We start from the raw sequence: 19325 nt of genomic DNA, 5'->3' as shown, positions 1-19325 counted from the left end.
AGGAAAATTTTGTAAGAAGCTACAGTTTTAATCATGAAGATTACTTCATGCTTACTGCCTATAATTGCTCTAAAATTGCATCAGTGTATGAAGAATGGATATAAAATGAAATATTCACAAACAGAATATCATAGGATAAGGCTTACAGAATCTTATTTTGATAATGCTTTTTTGGAAACTATTTTATGTCTCCCATGAAACATAAACCCTGCCAAGGGAAATCCTGCAACCTCTTTCTCAGTCTTTCAGTCCCCATCTAAATGGCAACTCTTCAGAAAAGCCATCTGTGAGCATATTACCAGAAGTAGCTCCTCCTGCTGCACCCACTACATAGTCTTATTGTCCATTATTGCACCTGGTATGTTTCTTTCCCAGCATATATCAAAGTATATGGTAATATAATTGTTATTAATTATCTGTCTCTCCTATGAGACTGCAAGTGCCAGGAAGGCAGTGAGCACATGTGCCTTGATCACCAATGTATCACCAAGTGCCTAAGATAAATCCTGGCATGTATTTAGCACTCAATAAATGTTTCTTGAAAGAGTAAAATACAATGCATTAATGAGTCCTCCTCCTGCTTTATTATTTACGCTAAAATATTTTTCTTTTGGTCCTCTATTGCAGTTTCAATTTTGTTTTTGTGATATCTTGGGATATCATGAGTATAAATATTTGACAAAGGACCACACAACAAACTGCATGATGTATACATACCAACTTTTACATCAAGCACTATATAAAATCCCAACCCATCATTCACACACATAAAACTTATAAAACACTACTAGATGAAGGGATAAACAAGAGAATTTTAACTTATTCTAAAATACCCCCCAAAAAGGAACAAAGATTTCTAAGAATGGTCAAGAAAGCAACACACACACACACACACACACACACACACACACACACAAAAGCTGATAATAGACACATATAATCTGAAAAATGAAGTCATTCATGTTAAAAGAGTAAAGCCAATGTGTGAGAAGAAGATATTCATTTCTAAATTTGAGGCATTGCTTTGGCACAGAGTTGACAATGTCAGTTTACCTAAGGCAACTCAATCTCTTTTTTGATAAAAAAAAAAATAGTAATGCAAACTCAGACCCATAAGTATGCCTCATTTTTGCTGACAGATAATAAATATTGGGAAAAGGGCATTTTATATCATTCATTTTTGGAAAGTAGGAAAGATAGACATACCATAGGCATATATAGGTACAGTTGTTTAACCTGATGCTTTAAGGTACGCCAGACCAGATGATTCTGAGTTATCAGACTGTGGAACTCTTGTTTTACATTGTCACTTAGCACTTTTCATTATAGTGTACTTCATTTATTCTCTGTCTTTACCTAGACTATAAGTACATTAAAAGCTGAGAACATCTTTGAAATGAAACATAGTTAATGCCCTTAAAAATGTTAAATTCATAATAAATTATTGATTTTAGTGAATTTTGCTTACTTATTGAAATCAGAGATTTTTTAAGTTTATTTTCTTATTTTGAGTGAGAGAGAGAGAGAGAGAGCACAAGTAGGGGAGGGGCAGAGAGAGAGGGAGAGAGAGAATCCCAAGCAGGCTCTGTGGTCAGTCAGCGAGCAGAGCTCAATGTGGGGCTCGAACCCATGAAACTGTGAGATCATGACCTAAGCCAAAACCAAGAGTTGGTCACTTAACCAACTGGGCCACCCAGGTGCCCCAAAATTAGAAATTTTAGATGTTACCACACACAAACAGACACACACACACACACACACACACACACACACCTTAATTATGTGAGAGGATGGAGTTGTTAAATAACCTTATTGTGGTAATCATTTGGTAATATATATATGTGTCAAATAATTACTTTATATACTTTAAATTAACATGTTATATGTCAATAATAATACAGCTGAGAAAAAAGTTTTATGAATCAATTAATGTATATATTGAGGCACTTTACTCATGAAAGAAATATAACTTTGGTAAATTTACATTGTCATTCTACCAAACAAAATGGTAGCATAAACTACTGTGAAGAGCTACTACTGCTGTTTGAATTTTTGTATAAAATTTAAGAAAAAAATTCAGACGCAAAATTAAGATTGGCATATTCCCAAGGGCCAGAAACAAAAATGAATTTCAAAGCCAAAGCTCTAACTGCGGTGGGTGGGGGGGGAGGGAAAGGCCATGAGAAATATTGTACTAAATAGAAGCATAAACACTAGGGTTTTAATATCTGTGTTGGAAAGATAATTTATGTCACAAACTTCTTGTACATGAAGAACTGGAACTGGGCTCCTTGAGTGAAGCTATGGTCCCATCTGGAAAACTAGGTCTTGAAAAACTTCAGCCTCTTGCCTAGAGGTATGACAGGGAAATGAGCTAACCGTGTCAAGCAAGCTATGGCTAGCCAAGTAGCATGCTGTGCCTTAACATGTGTGGGGACCCTATACTAAAAATTAATATTAGAACTTAAAATTTAGCAGAGGAAGAAAACCAGAAACCATTCTATATGGTACTTCTACAACCCAGAACATCTGGAACTTCCAAAGAAAACAATGTTTGCTAACGGTGAGCTTCTAATTCATACCTTAGAAACTACAGAAATCAGAATACTCAGAAGGAGATTTTAAAATAAATATGTTCAAATGATCTTAGAAATGAAGAAAGGAATAAGCACCACAAAGCAAGAGGGGGGAGGAGAATGGCTAGATGAGAAAAATGAAACAAGCTTTGAAAAAGTAGAAAGTATACAAATTAAAATTATGAAATCTCAAAAAAATAGCGTAGTACTATTCTAAGCTCATCCCATACATTCTCATTTCATACTAAAATAAACCCATTAGACAGATGCTATTCTTATCTCCATTTTACAAATGATAAAACTATGTCACAAAGAGGCTATCACCCAGCTAGCAAGTGGCAGAGAAAGAACTTGAACCTAGAAAGTCAAGTCTTACAACTGCCACACTATTCTGCTTCTTAACAAATAACTTGTAAGGTTTACTACATACAACTGAAGACAGAATTAGTAAAATGGAGGAGAAATCTAAGGAAATTGATGATATTAAGGTGATATTAAGAAGAAATGCTAGAAAGAGTTTAAGAAGGGATATTAAGAGATGGATACTATGAAAGAAAGGTTAAACTTGGGAGGACAGAATGAGAAGGTTGCAAACACATCTTTTAAGGATTGCCGATTAAGAGACTACAGTGTTATAGAACTGGAGAATAGCATGAGTCCTCAAGATGGAAAATGCAACATAATGCTAAAATTCTGCCTGCTTCTTAACTAAAATAGAACCAGGCAGGCTTTCTTTATTGATAATATTAGAGAAAGATTGAAATACAGTGTACTCCTGTCTACTGCTTATCTTAAAAATTTTTTTTTGAATGTTTATTTTTGAAGGAGACAGAGAAAGGTAGAGTGTGAGCAGAGGAGGAGCAGAGAGAACGGGAGACACAGAATCCAAAGTGGGCTCCAGGCTCTGAGCTGTCAGGCTCAGAACGGGGCTCAAACTCACAAACCATGAGATCATGACCTGAGCCAAAGTTGGACGCTTAACGGACTGAGCCAACCATGTGCCCCTCTACTGCTTATCTTTTAAAGATATTTTGGTACGAGGGCTGGAATAATCTTCCTAGAAAGGCACTTTTATAAAACCACTCCCCTGCTCAGAGTTAGAAAATACCCCCATAGTCTTCATGCATAAATATAATCCCAATTTAACTTTTCAAGTCCTATATAATATAGTTCCATCATTTCTTTTTTTTTTTAATTTTTTTTTCAACGTTTATTTTTATTTTTGGGACAGAGAGAGACAGAGCATGAACGGGGGAGGGGCAGAGAGAGAGGGAGACACAGAATCGGAAACAGGCTCCAGGCTCTGAGCCATCAGCCCAGAGCCCGACGCGGGGCTCGAACTCCCGGACCGCGAGATCGTGACCTGAGCTGAAGTCGGACGCTTAACCGACTGCGCCACCCAGGCGCCCCATAGTTCCATCATTTCTTAACTGGACTGAACTGGACCTGGCCATGTGCCAATCAAGCAAATAATGTCATTGTCATCTGCGGATAAAATTTCTTTCTACGTATTTAACAGCACTGTTTTCCTTGCCTTTACTTCTCTCTCCTCAATACCTAAATCCATAGAAAAGTTTGTTATCTCCTCTGACAACTATGGCCCACATTAATTGCTACCTTAACTGAAATCATAGGATCAGTATCACATGGACTAATACAAATTTCAGAAGAGTATGGCTTGAAGTTTAATGCTATGGTTCTGGTAACCTATGGCCTTAGAATTTGTTTCCAGAATGTTATGGTTTTAAGAATCTATAATTATAGGACTCCATATATATCCTGTAGTCCTAGAAAACCAGTATGGACTTCACAATGTAAATATGAGACTTTATTTTTTTTTTTTTATTTATTTTTTTTGTATTTTATTTTTTTTTATTTTTTTTTATTTTATATATGAAATTTATTGTCAAATTGGTTTCTATACAACACCCAGTGCTCATCCCAAAAGGTGCCCTCTTCAATACCCATCACCCACCCTCCCCTCCCTCCCACCCCCCATCAACCCTCAGTTTGTTCTCAGTTTTTAACAGTCTCTTATGCTTTGGCTCTCTCCCACTCTAACCTCTTTTTTTTTTGTTCCTTCCCCTCCCCCATGGGTTCCTGTTAAGTTTCTCAGGATCCACATAAGAGTGAAACCATATGGTATCTGTCTTTCTCTGGATGGCTTATTTCACTTAGCATCACACTCTCCAGTTCCATCCACGTTGCTACAAAAGGCCCTATTTCATTTTTTCTCATTGCCACGTAGTATTCCATTGTGTATATAAACCACAATTTCTTTATCCATTCATCAGTTGATGGACATTTAGGCTCTTTCCATAATTTGGCTATTGTTGAGAGTGCCGCTATGAACATTGGGGTACAAGTGCCCCTATGCATCAGTACTCCTGTATCCCTTGGATAAATTCAGAAAATTAAAAATATGAGACTTTAAGGTAAACTCCTTTAACACGTCTGAGTTTGATTCCTCTCCTGACAAGGGGAAAATCCATAGGAATGTTGCAAATTTTAAAAGAGCCAACATATATTTCCAGGTAAGACAGCCACAGTGTGTGTGCTGAGGACCTGGGGCCATAAAGTTGGGCAGCTGATTTGTGTTCGCTACTTTCAAATAGGTAGTACTGTTCATGTTTTGAAGCCAAAATAAGTATGTTTCTTTGGTTATCCTTCATTCCAGTATAGTCATCCACATCAGTTGCTGAAAACAACTGCTGCTCTGTGGGGACAGATTGTACTGTGAACAGAATTAGAGAAGTAACTATATTAAAGGATGGTGTGTAAAAGAAGGAGGTAAAGTGTCTCAGTTTGATAGCAGCTGTGAAGTTCAAAGTGATAAAGCTTCTGTTACTATCACTAGTCATTATGATGGAGTCATTCAAAAATGTATTATAATGCAGATGATATTGCCTGTGGGAAAGCCATTAGTAGACATGGAAACAGCAACTTTAAGAGGACCTAGCATGGAATCCTAACCATTAGACCACCAGGGAACATCAGTCTTGGCAAAACTGAGACAAGCAAAGATGCTGAACACTATTATGGATGTCATTAAATTAGAACACCCAGTCAGGTGCTGTAGACAACATTAGATACCAATCTAGGCCATCTGAAAAAAATGAATTATTTATATGTACAACTAAACTGAGATTTGTGGATTTTTTTGTTATTTGGTTTTATTTTTAGAGTTTATTTTGGCAATTCAAATGAGCACCAACTTAGTAAGTGTTGATACAGCAAATTACAAAATAATAGAACTTTTTCAGTAGAAGATTATTTTTTCTACAGAATTTTTTCATGAGAATTAATCTCTTGTACAGCATGAATGAACCTCAAAAACTACGCTGAGTGAAAGAAGCCAGACAAAAAAGAGAACATTTGTATGACCTATGTCCATAAAATTTTAGACAACGCAAACTAACCTATCACAGAAAACTGATTAGTCATTGCCTGGGTATAAGGAATCTTTTTGGGATTGTAGATATGTTCTTTATCTTGATTGTGATGATGGTTTATGGGTATATACACATTTAAAAGTTTATAAAATTTTATATTTTATGTATGTGCAGTTTATTGTATGTTTGTAAAAAAACTGAGATTGACTAGGTTATGTTCAGAGTAAAAATTATCTGATAATATTCCTCATAGAGAACTGATCATTTGCTAGCTATTCAATTTTGTTGGCCAGAGTGTATTCTGAACAATTGTCTTGCATTTATTTTGCATGTGGACCACTTTACTTTGATACTTATATTTTATTATATTTTTACTATAAGAATAAACTATGAAGCAACCTATATACAATCAAACCTATAAAGAGCAGATACAATTTAATGAAACATTTATATGTGCTTCTCTAATTTCAAAAACTAGGAAAGGTTTCTAATATTTTGTGTACCTTTTGTTAAGCAAGAATTTGTGGAAATACTGAATTGGTTTACTATTTATATTGTTTTTTTAGAGCTAGTAAAACCAATTATACTATAAATAGAAAATTACCATGCCAAAGGAAACAAGTAGATCAACATATATAAAATAACATGTACCATGATAGCCTATTATACTGAAGGATCTTAATAAAGGATAGTGCCTTCCGTTTGATTATTTTTTGTGGGGGAGGTATATGTAGCTACCTACCACATAAGATTGAGTCTCTGGAGGGCAGAGACACAATCTCACTTATCTTTGTGTCACTTTTAGTATCTATCACAGAGTATTATGCACAGTAGACAATGTTTATTTAGATGAATTATATTCTATGATAATATTTTAATGCTACCAATCCAAAGAGGAAATGTTCATCAGGAAACCATTTTTAATGTAAGTCTAAATTTCATGTAATATTTTTATTAAAATATAATCAATGGTGTTAAAGATATGGGGATTTAGTCGAAATGACAATGAGGTTATTTTAATTTTTTAAAAATTTTAATGTTTATTTTATTTTTGAGAGAGACAGAGACAGAGACAGAGTGTGAGCAAGGGTAGGGCAGAGAGAGACGGAGACACAATCTGAAGCAGGCTCCAAGCTGCCAGCACAGAGCCAGATAGGGGGCTCAAACTCATGAACTGCAAGATTATGACCTGAGCTGATGCTTAACTGAGCCACCCAGGCACCAGACAATGATGGAATTTGCATGCATTGTAAGAATAAACACTCTTTCTTGCCCACTTAAATAATATCGTGCCAGAGTATACATGACAGTGAAGAGTAGTATAATATACCACTTTGACATAAGGACTATTTTGAGCTGAAGGTAATTAAATAGAAGAAAAATACAAGAAAAAATCTCTACCCTTCCCCCCTCTGCCACGAAGGGTAGAATGATTCTTAACCACTGAAGACAAGCTAGACTGTTCCCTTGCAGGAGAAAGCAACAAAGGAATATACATAACAAACCCTACTAACTATCCCTTATCTTCCATTAATTTTCCCCATATATTTATTTACTTTACACATTTTGTTTCCCCTAGAACGCACAGTCCTTTCCTTTGTCTTATCACTTCTCTACATAATGTACTGCTCTATTGTTAAGATGCTAAGTAAACCCAAATTCTAACCACCCATTTGAGATACTCATGACTGAGTATTCCCATATATTAATAAACTTCTGTTTGTTTTTCTCTTATTAATCTGTCTTTTGTCAGTCTAATTTACAGGGCCACAGCTAAAGAATGTAAGAGGATAGAGGGGAAAAAAAAAGTTTTTCCTTCTCTACAACAGATGCATTTAATAAAAAGAATTTGGCATTGAGACTTTAAAATGCCAAATGTTATTAACTAAAAAGAACTCTTATACTAGAAAAATAAATCCACTAGAACGATATTTAAAGAAAACATTAACAATTACTAGAAAAACATATATACTTTTTATTTTTTAAAAAGGGTTGCATATTGAATATTAATATAACCTATTGATAATAACACTTAGAAATAATACTTAATATTTGTGAGGCAAATATTTGAGACAAGGAGAGTCAGCCAAAATCAATACTTTAGGATTAATTACTGTCAGTAGTAATTAAAAACTTTCATATCTACACACATAGAACATATGGCCAAATTATGTACTCTTGCACTACAGACACATGAACTTCCTGTCTATGTTGCACATTGTTTTATATATATCTTTTATTATCCCCATCTAAAGAAACAGATCAAGTTGTTATCAACTCAACTTCCACCACCAATGCTAGTGCTCTTTCTGTTATAATGTTAAAATTTTGCACTTTCCTCTCTCTTAATACAAAGATATTTGAGGCATGAATTCTGCTGGTTACTTTTTAATAGACCTATGTGACTGGCACAAGTCTATGCAAGGTTTATTAATTAGTTCCATGGGGAGTAGGTAACTCTTCTGGTAGAAAGATTTAAAGATTTACCATCTTGAGAAATTTTTACATGTGCCTTGCTGTTTTATTGACCTCTCACTGATTTGCAGTATTCATATCATAAGATCTAGTCATGAGCTACAAAAGAATCATAAAAAAGAGGAGAAGATGAATCCAGGTAGAGGAAAATACCCATAATGGGCTGGTTCAGAGAGAAAGACAGATAACATGTGATTTCACTCATATTTGAGAAACTTAAGAGATGATCATAGGGAAAGGGAAGTAAAAATCAGATAAAAAGAGAGGAAAGCAAACCATGACACTCTTAAATACAGAGAACAAACTGAAGGTTGATGGGGGTGGGGTAGGGCATATGGGTGATGGGCATTAAGGAGGGCACTTGTTGAGATGAGCACTGGGTGTTATATGGAAGTGATGAATCACTGGATTCTATTCCTGAAGACAAGACTACACTGTATATTAACTAACTTGAGGATGACAACAACAACAACAACAACAACAACAACAACAACAAAAGAGGGACATACAGCAGAATGAAAAAGTCAAGAACAGTTGAGCAGCACAAACAGGCAGATTATCTGTATGCCCATGGGTAGATGAGGTGGTGTGGAGCAGATGGGTAAGGGAAAGAGGGGCTTAAAGGAAAAAAAAATAAGATATCTACACAAAATGCAAACGTAAGGCTGACTTCATTTAAGAACATCATGATGATAATCCAAATCAGAGAGGAAACCTTTACATAATCTAAACAAGCATATAACTTAACCCCAAAATCTTTGGGTAAGAATACTTCATCCATAAAATACCAGAAGAAAAGAAACACGCATATTTATTGAGGGCCTTCTCTTTGCCAGGCATTCAGTTCTACCATGACCTAGTCCTGGTATACCTTTCCAGACTTATCTTATGCCCCTGTTCTCTTTCCATAGTATTTTCTAGCAACATTTGCCTTTTAGGTTCTAGAACATGTTAAATGCTTTCTGCTGTGGGTCTAACGTCCATGTTATTCTTTCTACCCGGGAATACTAAATGTCACATTTTCAGACAACATTCAGACCCATCCAACCTAACATAGGAATGCCTGTCATTTCCTTCCATAGCACTTGCCATAATTTATATGTATGTTTTTATGTATCTGTTAGTTTGTCCTCTGTATTTCCCACTAGGCTATAAACTTCATGAGAGCAGAGACTATATCTGTCTAGTTCACTAGCACACTGAAAAAATGAATAAACTCTTACAGAATAATTTATTTAATGTTTATGACAACATTGTGAAATAGGTATTACCTATATTTTAAGGCAGAAAAAAAATAAGACTTACAGAGGGGACGTACTTTGCCAAAAATCCCATACATAACTAGAAAGCACAGAGTTGATATTCAAACCTGGGGTTTCTGATCACAGAACTGTTTATATTAAATAATATCCTATTCCTGTGGTGAATGCCTCACCCATCAAAAACAAAGAGAGAAATGTTGTTTATAACAAAGTTTCCCCATTGCCCGCTCCTCAAGTTAATAAGAATTCAAAGGAAATAATATTTTCATTAGTTGCAAATTTATTAATTTTTAAAATTCTGCTCTATTCATAAGAATCAATAGCAACCATACCAACATTATTTATGTATTTGCTAGGTATCTCTATGTAATCAATATATAATTAACTATGTATTTTTGATACTGTTTCTAATCAACAATTATGAAATGTTAACATCTGGAGATGCAGTAAGTAGGGTACCATGAAAATGGCTAAAAGCAGAGAAGACCAAAATCTTGAATAAACCCTAGCTGCTGAAAGCTCTCATCAGATTTTATCCTAAAGTAAGATTAAATCATTAAACAGATTTCAAAATCTACAAATATAGGTTATAAATTAAAAGTCAGTATACCCACATAGTGGAATACTGTGCAGTCAGGGAAATTATTTATTACAAAATATTTACTGACAAGTTTGTGCTTTCCAACATAGGAAACAAAATCAGATTGTGACTCAACTTATGATACCAATTTTGTAACATATGTATTCATGTATAACATGAATAATTGAAAACTATACACCAAAATATAACCATTGGTTACTCCCAGTTTGAAGGATTAAAGGTAATCAAGATTATTCTTTATTATTTTTATGTTCTTAATTGTTCTGTATTTACTAACTCTTCTGTAATATTTTAGTTTGCATAACCAGGAAATTTTATACCCATAAAAATGTGATTAATTCAAAAGAAATGTATTTCTATTAAAAAATTCTGTTAAAGAAATATATTTCTATTAAAAAAAAGTCTGTTAAAAGGGTGCCTGGGTGGCTCAGCTGGTTAGGCGTCCAACTTCAGGTCAGCCCATGATTTCATGGTTCCTTGAGTTCAAGCCCTGCATGGGGTTCTGTGTTGACAGCTCAGAGCCTGGAGCCTGCTTTGGATTATGTGTCTCCCTTTCTCTCTGCCTCCTCCTCTGCTCACTCATTTGCACGCTCGCTCTCTCTCTCTCTCTCTCTCTCAAAAATAAATATTAAAAAAAATCTGTTAGGTACCTGCATATGTGGTCATGGATTTATGTAAAACCTCAAATGTCATTTTAACCTTCTAATCCCCATGGCATTCACTAATCGTTGGACAGAACTAATCAGTTGTTTGGCTGTAGTGTTGATAAATTATGGAGCGCTTTTAGAAGTCATTTTTCAATTGGTAACAGGAAATATTTTGGCTCATGGCTACAAGATAAGCTCAGGGTTTCTTGGCTACAGGACTAATTAGATTGAAAAAGAGTTTTCTTTAACTCCATTAATCAGTTACACTGACAGAGCTAACATTTGCCAATTTCTATAATTAAGGAACAATACATAATTTCATTAAAATATTTCACACAATAAAAAGCAGTATATGTTAATTTGAATATTTGCTACATATTTAATTACATTCATATCCATCACTATCAACACAAGTTGAAAATGCATATGCCAACCTTTAGCCCAGGGTGACTTCTAAAGTGGAGTTATGAACCCCAACTGAAATAGTGGGGTTGTAATGGAAATGCTGACAACCTTAACAATAGCAGCACGAACAACATTGACTATGATAAAATTATTGTTCAGATATACCTCACATAAAAAATAAAAGCCAAGAGCTTGAGCAGCTCAGTACATTTAAGCCATTTTTCAACACTTTCAAAATTCATATAATTCTTGGGGCGCCTGGGTGGCGCAGTCGGTTGGGCGTCCGACTTCAGCCAGGTCACGATCTCGCGGTCCGTGAGTTCGAGCCCCGCGTCGGGCTCTGTGCTGACTGCTCAGAGCCTGGAGCCTGTTTCCGATTCTGTGTCTCCCTCTCTCTCTGCCCCTCCCCCGTTCATGCTCTGTCTCTCTCTGTCCCAAAAATAAATAAACGTCGAAAAAAAAAATTTAAAAAAAAAATTCATATAATTCTGTATTCTTTTCAAAGCAATAATACCTGATGGCTTTTCAGACTTCTGTGTTTTGTTTCTAGTATAGAGTAATATCTCATATGACTCCCTGTGTAACATTTTCACCCTTTATCTTCAGCTAGTAAGCTTGCCAATGAAACTTTCATGAAATAAATGTTATTTTTTTCTGGCTTTGCTTTGCATTTTCAATATCTCTGAGAATGGATTTATTCAGTGAATTCAGAGAAATAATAAGGGCCCAGCAAATTCTGACTTGCAAAGCCTGTTAAAGTGACTCTATATTAAAATTGGCAGTGTAAAACTAAAGAGGATATATTGTTCCACAAGAGTTTAATTAGCACTTCAGTTTTTCCCCCCAAATGTCAGAGTGATTTTTTTTTTCTTTCATAGAACAAAAGGCAGAGGAAATCAAGCACATGAGTCAAAAAGCTCTAGCAAAAGCAACAGTGACATACACTATTTTTTAATTAAGGTGTTACAGTACTTGAACACTCACAGTCCCATGCACATTGCACATTTGGAGAGCTGGCAGTAAGCACTGTTTGAGAGAACAGTGCTGACAAGCAAGTTGCTGCTCTTGTCTGTAGATAATCCCTCACATCCAGCTGGCATAATTTTAGAGTTCAAGAATCTGGAGAATGACATAGAATTGATTTAACTTATATTAAATGTTTCCAGCAGAATTTAAAAATTGCTTATGGGAGATAGAGCTCTTTGTTTCCTTCAGTCTCAGATATTTGCTTATAATTTAAAAAATGTATAACTTTTCAATATGAATATGGTCCTAAATATCATCTTGCAAGTAGCTTCATTAATCATTGTAAGATTGTGGAAGACAAGAGTTAAGCATAGAATGAAGATGATTAAATGATTATGGTTGTTAGAAAAGCAAGAAAAAAGGCTGTTTATACATATGCATTTCTTTTCATATATAATAAATTGTGAATATGATTTACTTCATACAGGACTCTGTTTAGAGAAAGGTGATTCTACTGTTTAGAGAAAGTTGATTCTACTGTGATTAATATGAATAGAAAAGTAAATTATATTTTGCAAACTATTTGAACTTCACAAACTTTAATATCACAGTAAGGCTCAGCACATACTTTTATGTGCTAACTACTTTAAATGACCGTCAATCTTAGAGAAATAATTACTTTTGAGAATAGAAATTCAGATAGAACACAAAATACAAATATGCCAATTGTTTGACCCTGTTATATACTTGTTTTGAAATCTGATCAGGCTGAATAAACATTTCTTTTCTTTATACTTTTTTCCTAACCTAATTGATGATATTGGATCTGAAATTACAGCTAATTCTAGAACTTTTATTTTACCTTGGAGGTTTAATGGTATGACACCGCTGATGTTGGACATGAAATCCATTCAGAGAATCATGTGCGTTTTCAAGTTATCATATACATTGTTTAGGAGCAATATCTGTATACAAATTTTATTCCTACTGGTTTTGCAACCTTTCTCCTCATTGGTGGTTTCCTCATGTACCTCTCATGTCATAGTCCAGATCCAATAGATATTTAAGTACTGCATTTTTCCAAAACTTCTGTTTTCCTTTCCAGTCTCACTGCTATGGGTCCTCTGCTACTAAAAAGGGAGACTTCAGAGTGCAGAACTAAGATGGCTGTGTAGTAGAATGACTCTAGGCTTGCCTAGTACCTTAAACACAACCAAGTAATTCTCAAATCATTCTGAATACCCAAGAAATAGACCTGTGAACTGACAGAACTGCACAAATAGAAGGAGACAAGAGGCCATATCGAGGAAGGTGGGAAGTGCAGAGACATGGTTTGGGGGAGAAATGGATCATGGCTGCTGTAGAGGGGAGGGAGCCCCAGTCTCAGAGAAAGGCAAGAGAGAATAGAGTGCACAGGGATACACACAGGGAAAACACTTCCCCAGATACACTGGCTGGGAAAATGACAGGGGCTAATTTTTGTGAGTTTTTGCAACCAGTAGGGCTGAAAGACTGGAGTTTTAGAGATCCCTGGGCTTGGGCTTGGCTGGGAAAGAACCCTTAGGGTGCTGCCCTACTCCTGGAGAGAAGGCAAGCAAAACACCCCAGGGCAGAAGGCTTTATCTGAGGATTGCCCGAGGCTGACTAGAAGAGACTTTCCCTCTTGCATCTGTGAGAGGTGGCCTTCCCCGACACACCTCTCCAGGGACAAAAGAGCCAGCTGGTGCCATTCCCCTCCACTGACTCTCAGCATAGGCACAGAGACAAGTGCTGAGGGCTGCTAATCCAAACACTGGTTGTTTAGTCTGCTTTGCTCCAAACCCCACAACCCTGCTCTCTGATGCGACTGTTCTTCTGGGTCAAAACGGCATTAGTCCTAGGACAGCAATACTCTCACAGACAGACTCTCCCCCCAGAAGACTAGCACAGATCCCCATAACACCAGGTTCCTAAAGACTAGAGTTTTAAAAGTCAGCAGGCTTGAGTTTTAAAAGTCAGCAGGCTTGACTGGGATAGAGCCCAAAGTCCACTGCATTGCTCCAGGAAGGGAAGCAACACAGGGACAGACAGTGTGAAAAGAGTGATCTGAAAAATGCCTAGGATGCAGGAGGGGAAATTATTCACTTTTCTGGGAGGACTTCTCTGAGAGTAGTAAGAACACACCCCCCTCTCCAGAGACAGAGAAGCTTGCTGGTGCCATTTCCCCCCCACCCCACTCAGAATAAACAAACTTTAGTAAACAGCAAAGCACCAAGACTGGCCACCTAATTTGCTTATACCAAGTCCCCTGCTCCTATGCCCTGCTGATACCACTTTTCTCAAGGAAGTATACCCAAGAACTAGCATGGTGGGACCCTCCTGGGAAGACCAGAGGAAACACCCATGGACACCACTTCTACTGACCACAGAGATCTACAAAGCTTCAGTTCTAGTGAATATAGCATCAGGTCTCATTTAACAAACAGACCAGAACACACCTAGTGAAAACTAGCCACACTATGACCAAGGTCCAGATACTACCCCCTGCAGGCAAAGAGAACCTCTGTAGATGACTGACCTGAGGGAAAGAGCAGCCAAAACACAGCAGCAGAATGCACACACCACACACCAGACACATTTCCTGAAGCACCAAGCCCTGGGCAGTATATGACTTCTTCTTCATAAAGCCATTACTCTCAGGAGCAGGAAACATAACAGGCTTTTCTAACATGCAGAAGAAGACACAGGCCTAGACAAAATGCCAAGACAGAGGGATTCATACCAAAAGAAAGAACAAGAAAAGGTGACAGAAATCTAATCAAAACAGATATAATATTCCTGATACAGAATTTAAAGCAACAATCATAAGGATGCTCACTGGGCTTGTAAAAAGCATGGAAGACATCAAGGAGACCTCTACCATAAAGATGAAAGAGTTAAAAAACAATCAAACAGAAATGAAAAATGCAATAACTGAGATTCAAAACTCACTTGAGGTAAAGAACACAAGAATGGAAGAAGCAGAGGAATGAATAAGTGATACCGCGGATACAACTGTGAAAAATAATGAAGCTGGACAAAAGAGAGAAAGATGAATGATGGATCATGAGAGTACAAGAGGAGAACACAGTAACTCCATCAAATGTAATAACATTGGTATCATATGAGTCCCAGAAGAAGAGACAGGAAAGGAGCAGAAGGTTTATTTGAGTATATCATAGATGAAAAGTTCCCTAATCTGTGGATGGAAACACACATACAAATCCAGGAGGCACAGAGAACTCTAATCAAAATAAACAAAAGCAAGCCAACACCAAGACATATCATAGTAAAATTTGCAAAATATAGTCATAAAGAAAAAATCCTAAAATCAACAAGACAAAACAACTTCCTAAATTACAAGGGAAGACCCATAAGACTGGCAGCAGACCTCTCCACAGAAACTTGGCAGGCAAAAAGGGAGTGGCATGATATAGTCAACATGCTGAATGGGAAAAATCTGCAGCCAACAATGCTCAATCCAGCAAGGCTATCATTGGGAGTAGAAGGAGAGATAACGTGTTTCCCAGACAAACAAAAAGTAAAGGAGTTTCTGACAAGTAAACCAGCTCTGCAAGTAATACTAAAGGTGACCCTTGAGTGGATAGGAAAGACTAAAAGTGACAAAAACTAAAATGGATAAGAGAAAATCTGTAGAAACAGTAACAAAACAAGTAACAAAATGACACCAAATACATACCTATCAATAATTACTCTGTATGTAAATGGACTAAATGCTTTAATCAAAAGACATAGGATGTCAAAATGGATAAAAAAAAATAAGACCCATCTATATGCAGCCTACATGAGATGTATTTTAGACCTAAAGACACATGTAGATTGAAAATGAGGGGATGAAGAAACATTTATCATGCAAATGGATGTCAAAAGAAAGCTGAAGTAGCCATGCTTAAAGCAGGTAAACTAAATTTTAAACCAAAGACTATAAAAAGAGATGAAGAAGGACACTATATCATAATAAAGGGGACTATCCAACCAAAAGATCAAACAATTGTAAATATTTATGCTCCAAACATGACACCACATAAATATATAAAACAATAATATACATAAAAGAAATCGTTGATAATAAAACAATAATAGTAGGGAACTTCAACATTCCATTTATATCAATGGACAGATCATCTAAATAGTACATCAACAAGGAAACAATGGCTTTAAGGACACAATGGACCAAATGGACTCCATAGATATATTCAGAACATTTCATCCTAAAGCAGGAGAATACACATTCTTTTCAAGTGCACATTGGACATTATCCAGAACAGATCACATACTAGGTCACAAATCAGGCCTCAACAAATACAACAACATTGAGATCACACAATGTATCATTGTGACTACAATGCTATGAAACTTGAGGTGAACCAGAAGAAAAAAATTGGAAAGACCACAAATACATGGAGGTTAAAGAATGGGCTACTAAAGGAATGGGGCAATCGGGAAAATAAGAATAAATTAAACACTACATAGAAGCAAATGAAAACACAACAGTCCAAAACATGTGGGATGCAGCCAAAGTTGCCCTAAGAGTAAAGTATATAGCAATACAGGACTACATCAAGAGGCAAGAAAAATCTGAAATAAACAACCTAACCTTACACCTAAAGGAGTTAAAAAGCCTACAGCAAGCAGAAGGGAAATAAAAATTAGGCCAGAAGTAAATGATACAGAAACAAAAACAAAATAAACAAACAAAAAAAGAACAGATCAATGACCAGTGACCAAGGAGCTGGTTCTGTGAAAACATTAAAAGCAGCGGCACCTGGGTGGCTCAGTCAGTTAGGAATCCAACTTTGGCTCAGGTCATGATCTCATGGTCTGTGAGTTCAAGCCCTGAATTGGGCTCTCTGCTGTCAGGAAGGAGCCTGCTTCAGATCCTTGGTCTTCCTCCAACTCTCTCTCTCTCTCTCTCTCTCTCTCTCTCTCAAATAAATAAACATTTAAAGAAATAAAACATTAGGGTGCCTGGGTGGCTCAGTCAGTTAAGCATCCAACTTCAGCTCAGGTCATGATCTCATGGCTCATGGATTTGAGTCCCATGTCGGGCTCTGTGCTGACAGCTCAGAGCCAAGAGCCTACTTTGGATTCTGTGTCTCCCTCTCTCTCTACCCCTCTGCCACTCATGCTCTGTCTCTCTCTCTCTCAAAAAGAAAAAAAAATTAAAAAAATTAAAAAAAAAAGAAAACATTACCTAGTCAGAGTTGTCATAAAGAAAAAAAAAAAGACACTAGTAAATAAAATCACTAAGAGAGAGAGGAGAAATAACAACAAACATCACAGAAATACAAACATTTACAAGAGAATATTATGAAAAATTATATACCCACAAATAAGATAATCTGGAAAAATGGATAAATTCCTAGAAACATATAAACTACCCAAACTGAAACAGTAAGAAATAGAAAACTTAAACAGACTGATAACCAGCAAGAAATTGAATCATTAATCAAAAAAAATCCCAGTAAACAAAAGTCCAGGGTCAGATGTCTTCCCAGGGGAATTCTACTAAACATTTAAAGAAGAGATAACACATATTTTTCTGAAAATATTACAAAAAAGTAGAAATGGAAGAAAAACTTCCAAACTCATTCTATGAAGCCAGGATTACTCTGAAACCAAAATCAAAGACTCCACTAAAAAAGAGAACTTCAGGCCAATATCCCTGATGAACATGGACTTAAAATTTCTCAACAAAATAATATCAACTCAAATCCAATGGTACATTAAAAGAATCATTCACCACAACCACGTGGGATTTATATTGGGACTGCAAGGGTGGTTTAATATTTGCAAATCAATCAGTATTAAACACCACATTAATAAAAGAAAGGATAAGAACCATATAATCCTCTCAATAGATGTAGGAAAAGCACTTGACAAAATAGAAAACCCTCAACAAAGTATGGATACAGGAAACAAACCTCAACATCATAAAGATCATGTATGAAAAACCCAAAGCTAATATCACCCTCAATGGAGAAAAACAAATATCTTCATCTACAGTCAAGAATACAACAGGGATGTCCACTCTCAGCACTATTATTTAACATCGTACTGTAAGGCCTAACCTCAGAAATCCGAAAACACAAAGAAATAAAAGGCATCCAAACTGGCAAGGAAGAAATCAAACTTTCCCTATTTGTAGATAATGTTATACTATATATAGACAACACAAAAACCTCTGCCAAAAAGTTCTGAGTATCAAAACATGAATTCTGTTAAGTCCAGGATACAAAATTGACATAGAGAAATCTGTGGCAGTTTCATATACCAATAATGAAGCAGCAGAAAGATAAATTAATAAATCGCTTCCATTTACAATTGCACCAAAACTATAAGATTCTTAGGAATTAACCTACCCAAAGAGATAAAAGATCTATACTTTGAAAATGATAGAACACCTATGAAAAAAATTGAATAGGACATGAAGAAATGGAAAAAAAAATATTCCATGCTCATGGACTGGAACAAATATTGTTAAAATGTCTGCACTCCCCAAAGCAATCTCGACATTTATTGCAACCCCTATCAAAACACCAGCAGCATTTTTCACAGAGCTAGAACAAACAATCCTAAAATTTGTATGAAATCACAAAAGGTGCCCCCAAAGAGCCAAAACAATCTTGGAAAAAACAAACAAACAAAAAGCCAAAAGCTTGGAGGCATCACAATCTTGGATTTCAAGCTCTATTACAAAACTGTACGGATTAATACAGTACGGTACTGGCACAAAAACAGACACACAGATCAGTGGACCAGAACAGAAAACCGAGAAGTGAGCCCAGAACTATGTGGTCAACTAATCTTTGACAAAGCAGGAAACAATAACCAATGGAAAAAAGAGAGTCTCTTTAACAAATGGTGTTGGGAAAACTGGGCAGCAACATGCAAAAGAATTGAAACTAGACCACTTTCTTACACCGTACAAAAAAATAAATTCAAAATGGATGAAAAACCTA

At 36.1% G+C, this 19325-nt stretch overlaps 1 protein-coding gene across 9 annotated transcripts in view; it reads right to left on the bottom strand.

Moving 5' to 3' along the window:
- DIAPH2 (diaphanous related formin 2) overlaps positions 1–19325 on the bottom strand; it is a 1054294-nt gene that overhangs the window by 466858 nt on the left and 568111 nt on the right. The window contains exon 23 of one of the 9 annotated variants that reach the window (XM_030305029.1): positions 12391–12477. The exons of the other annotated variants lie outside the window; for them this stretch is intronic. Coding sequence (XP_030160889.1) covers positions 12470–12477 — 8 coding nt within the window. The 3' untranslated portion in view covers positions 12391–12469. Of the gene's footprint in view, positions 1–12390; positions 12478–19325 lie in introns of those variants that run through there. 9 annotated transcript variants of the gene reach the window in all.

The sequence above is a fragment of the Lynx canadensis genome, chromosome X (assembly GCF_007474595.2).
Source record: "Lynx canadensis isolate LIC74 chromosome X, mLynCan4.pri.v2, whole genome shotgun sequence".
Lineage (NCBI taxonomy): Eukaryota > Metazoa > Chordata > Mammalia > Carnivora > Felidae > Lynx > Lynx canadensis.
Note: the sequence above shows the minus strand (reverse complement) of the source record. Positions and strands in the feature narration are given on the sequence as shown.